General features: G+C 45.6%; 1 protein-coding gene across 1 annotated transcript; it reads left to right on the top strand.

Annotated features, from left to right (window-relative positions):
* The first annotated feature begins 228 nt into the window (after nucleotides 1–228).
* On the top strand, nucleotides 229–4,026 carry LOC115318942. The gene is made up of 2 exons (XM_040223119.3): nucleotides 229–261; nucleotides 2,521–4,026. The coding sequence occupies exons 1-2, from the start codon at nucleotides 229–231 to the stop codon at nucleotides 4,024–4,026; spliced, it is 1,539 nt and encodes a 512-aa protein (XP_040079053.3).
* Nucleotides 4,027–4,995: the final 969 nt, after the last annotated feature.

The following is a 4,995-nucleotide window of genomic DNA, read 5'->3' as shown; positions in this document are numbered from 1 at the left end:
GAATGAGGATTAAATAAATAGCTGGTAATTGAGCGGTCGGTTGTATTTTTCTTATATCCTTCCATCCTTTCAATGTTCGGCTGGTTCCACCCGAAAAAAAACACGCGTTAAAAATGTACAGTGCATATCTGCTTTGTAGGTTAATTAATGCTAACAGCACAAAGTACAAAAAAATTGCGCGTGCCAGCTACAAGGTGTCGCAAGCGACCGTTTAATAGAAAAGGCAATATGATCAGTGCCCGTTTACTGCTCAAAAGTAAAGTAAGTCGGCCCTGCAATGGGCGTCTCATGTCTCCGCTGTAAATTAGAAATTTACGCCAGTAGTACGACTACTAGTTTGAGGTTTTCAATGTCTTTAAGACCACACGCCGGTACGACGCCTATGCAGATCGATACGGGCATTCTCGCGTAACATTTATCGCTTGAAGTTGTGCTCTCAGGGCGCTCACTTCATGCTTTCAGTTTTTTTTTTTTTTTTATGTCTAATTTAAAGAAAAGCATTGACCCGATACCAACGAAATATTGTTTTGGTTTCCTGAGCCGCACTGGCCGTAGTGTATCAGAGTGACAAATGGAACATTTTAAGGCGTCCGAAAATGCGATATGAAACTTTAAGAATCGCGCACACTAGTTGTGTCGCCACAACAAATTGTATAAAGCGCGCGCTATACTTGATATGTAAGAATATACCCGTCGACATCAATTGGGTAGGCGGAAACGTTCCGGAGAGTAACAGGAGTTCTTCAAGCCCGTATGAATTTACGGTGAACGACAAAAAAAAAAAACGGATAAAAAAACGGGCATATCGACAAAGCAAATGTTGAAAAATTCCTGAATGAAGGCAATGGAAGTGTCAAAGAAGTAGAGAAACGAAATTCCAGCGCTCATTTTCTAGCTTGAACGTGTTATATGTTGCACCCTAACCTCAAAAACACCAGTTTTTCGTTGAAAGGCACAAGAAAACTAATTTTAAAGCTGAATAAACTATCTTTCAATGTGCACCTGGTGGATGCATGCGGAGCCTATTTGGGAGGCAATCTAGCAACGTTGGGGAACTTGAGACGCAGTCGTAACGCAGCAGATTCCTTACTAATCCTTATGAGCAGCGCCGTCCTTTGGAATTTCAACATTTTCCTCTTAGCTTTCTTTCTTTAGACTTTTTCTGCAAGTGTGCCGCCATCTTGAATTGACGTCACTTCCAGTATGGGCGAGAACATTGTTTTGCCTTTGCCACGCCAATAGAAGGCATTTAGGATATAAGCCTAAACGTCACACTTTGTCGTTTTGCCTCCCCTTTAGTTTTTTACAATTTGCAGGTTGAAACGTTGGATTATTTTTTCGTCGCCCATACCCGATACGCCTATTATGTGGCTGGAGACGAGAGTACACAGAAAAGGTCTATATCCCAAATCGGGCATTGTACCAAACGGTCCAAGAAGACGGAAAGGAAGGACTCCCCTCTTTCTCGGACCCTCGTTTGTGCAACTGGAAACAGCCATTCTCCCCCTAGAAGATTAGCCCGTCGCTCAGAACAAAAGTTGCTCCCGTTCCGTCGTAAGCTGACAGTGTTGAGGAAGCTACGTGCTCCTTGGGCCAGCCACACGCTCGTCACCCCACGGGTACTTTGAACGGCTCGGTTATAGACCCCTTTCGGAATGGAGCGCCACCTGTTGCACGCAACTGCGACTAGGTCCGCCGCCGTCACGCAGGGGTCCCGCCAGAACCGCCTGCATCTTACCGCCTACAACGGTGCACTTTGAGTCCCAGTCTGCGCGCGCCGCATCAATATGCCATCGCATTGCTGCGTACCTTTGTGTACGCAGTATGGATACATTGACGGAGACGGAAAAAAGGTACGTGTCAGACAAGTTCTAAAGTGTTCAAAAAGAAAAACCGAGTCCTCGTGTTGTTTACAAAACTTTCGCGGGTTAGACAAGAAAACGCTCTTATCTTCCGTAAGCGGAAGCATCGCAAACGATTATATCTTGTAGTAGTGTGCCCGTGTGTCGCGCCCCGTCTTTAACTAGAGAAGTACGGCCGCGGTTCAGTGCGCGGCTCGCATGCGCGAGCGGGTCCCTCCTTCAGTGCTGCTTCACTGCAACCGAGGCCATTTTAGGTACTTGTTCGGCGTGTAGATGCATGATTACTTCTTCCTCAAGTTCGTTTCCTTTACTCACGCCGGTAAAGAGTTTTCCAGAAAACAGACGTCGGGTGGAGGGAGTGCACAGACTAAATGCAGTGTACACCGAATATGAAGATCACTCGAACCCGCCTTGCGATCGTGGGAACTGTTGGAGTGGTGGCCTGAACAGGGTGCCAAGGCCGTACAACTAGACGTTTAGGGACGTTACGCTACTAATCAGTTTGGAAATTTGTGAGAATGCAGCCAAAGAGTTGGTGTTTAGAGCATGTTCAACAATTATTATTTTGTTCAACGGTCGTTATTCCTGAACACATTGTATGTTTTTCAATTATAATTTTTAAGAAAACTGTTTTTGATGAATGTATGTTATTTTGCAGGTGTCCTTTCATATGTTCCCCAAAACAGACAACGTCTATCGGAAGTGGATCACAGCAATCAGGCGTGATGAAAGTAGACTATTTAAAGTGTCGAAGGCAACAAAAGTCTGCTCGAAGCACTTTGTGGAAACAGACTTTGTGCGTAATGTGGCCAGTGGCCGCAGGCTGCTCTACGAACACGCAGTTCCATCAGTGTTCAGTTTCACCAAGCCTAGAGTCACTAGGAAGCCACCGAAGGAGAGACTTCCACCAGTCATACACCAGGCTTTGCAAGACCTTGAAGACCCAAACCGAAACTTGGAACAAGAATCGCAAAATCACGAAGACCCGTTCCCTATCCCCGAGCTGCAAGAAGTATGTCCACAAGTCACCGCAGAGTTCATGGGAGCGCCACCTTGCACGTGCAACCTGGGGCCAGAGCTTGACATGAAGAAGGCTGTGGAGAGAAGGCAACAAAAAGACATTGATTCACTGCGTGCCAAACTGAAACGGAGCAAAGCGCAGGTGTACAGATTAAAAGCTCAGCTGGAGGCCGCACTTGCAAAATGTGAAGTGCTAGAAGCAAGAAGTGTGCCCTTCGGCGTAGAGAAATTCCGAGCCAATGATGAGGACATTCAGTTTTATACTGGGTTGCCCAATTACCGGAGTTTCCTTATTCTTCTAAATTTTGTCGACGCTGGCGAAAATGGGAAAAATATTCTCATGCAACATGGGTGGCACTCCTCTGTCTCGCAGAAGGCCGGACGGCGACGAAAGCTGTCGGCAGAAAACCAGCTGTTTCTGGTCCTCATGAAGTTGAAGGGCGGAATCTTCCACAAACACCTAGGCCATCTGTTTGACATTTCAATGAGCACCGTGTCAAAATTGTTCAGTGCATGGATGAGCTTCCTCTACCTGAACCTTACCCAGCTGGGTCTTTGGCTGCCACGGCAGGCCATCGACACCACCATGCCAGTTGCGTTCTTGGACAAGTATCCGACGACGCGAGTCATCATAGATGCTACGGAAGTCAGATGCGAAGTAGCAAGTTCCTTTGTCACACAGTCGGGAACTTACTCTTACTATAAGTCAACGAACACATTCAAAGGTCTCGTCGGCATTTCGCCTAATGGCCTTGTGACATTTGTGTCAGAGTTGTATATGGGATCTGTCTCTGACAAAGAAATTGTGATAAAGAGTGGACTGCTCACGATGCCTTTTGATCAAGGGGACTCTGTCATGGCTGACAAAGGATTCAAGATTGCCGACCTTCTAAAAGATCTTGGTGTCATGCTTAATATCCCTTCTTTTCTAAATCGGGGCAAATTTTCAGTTGAGGAAGTGGAGGAAACCCAGGACATCGCAGCTTTGAGGATCCATGTTGAGCGACGCATTCAAAGAATTAAGTCGTTCCACATCTTTGATCGACCCATCCCCATCTCGCTGGCACCCCTTGCTAACCAAATCTGGACTGTTTGTACCATACTCACGAACATGCAATCACCATTGATTAAGGATAACGAGTAAATTGTACTTGGAAATGTTCCCGCAGGTTGACCCAACTACTGACGAGTGAAAATGGGAAGTTTTAGTAGACTGTACAACTGCTAGCCTCCAGTACTGTGTAAACGATGACCACTGGCTTGGACAGAATTCACAATGCTTGCATATAAGTGAATGAACCTTTGATCCTTTCAGCTGTGTTTTGCATAATGTTTTTCTATCCAACACACCAACAATTCTCAGAGCCACTGCACGGGGCAACTTACCCCGCTAACACATGATTTTGTACTTCGGGAAGCGTTCATATGCTCGCATCTTACAGGTGTCATTTATGTGCCTATGGTAAAGCTGATTTACCGTGATTCTGCGTCAGATACTCATTTCAGAATGCTGTTTCGAGTTCTAGCGCCCAATTGTACCGTTCCAATTGTTCAAGATCGGCTTTTCTCGTATAAGAGAGTTCAATTGAATAAACCAATGTCATCAACCAGTTCGACTACACCGCTATTCCTGCAATGCATTGTGGGATCAGCAGTCTTTCTGCCCATGCAACAACCTTGTTGGCTCTTCGTACAGAGCAAGAGAGGGTAGAGCCGTCATGTTCTGCCGCCTTCCTCCTGTGAACTAAATTGGGTGGTGTCGTGCATGCAGCAAGCGGTTGATCAGATTAATTTATTTGTATTGAAAGGAAACATGTCCGAGACCTTTCTGCAGACGCAATTGTAGAGTTCAGGTCCGAAGTCTGGGCTAACAGTAAATTGTGTAGAAAAAAAGGCATGGAAAGTCACATTCATAAATCGATTACACCATGTATGTGTGACCTGAAGCCCCCCTTGCACAGTCTTTCAACCAAGATCAAACACTGGTTTCAGACTTTTGTTAAAATCACAAAAGTAATCCAGTTACAGCATGCAATACTAAACAAATTACAAGCATGGGTAGTGCTGCTGATGCTTTGTAAGCAACAGGTTGGTGCCTAAAAGTAATAGAGTG

This window comes from Ixodes scapularis, unplaced genomic scaffold, assembly GCF_016920785.2.
Source record: "Ixodes scapularis isolate PalLabHiFi unplaced genomic scaffold, ASM1692078v2 PGA_scaffold4__175_contigs__length_147842914, whole genome shotgun sequence".
Taxonomy (NCBI): Eukaryota; Metazoa; Arthropoda; class Arachnida; order Ixodida; family Ixodidae; genus Ixodes; species Ixodes scapularis.
The sequence above is the reverse complement of the archived record's forward strand: the minus strand, read 5'-3'. Positions and strand labels throughout refer to the sequence as shown.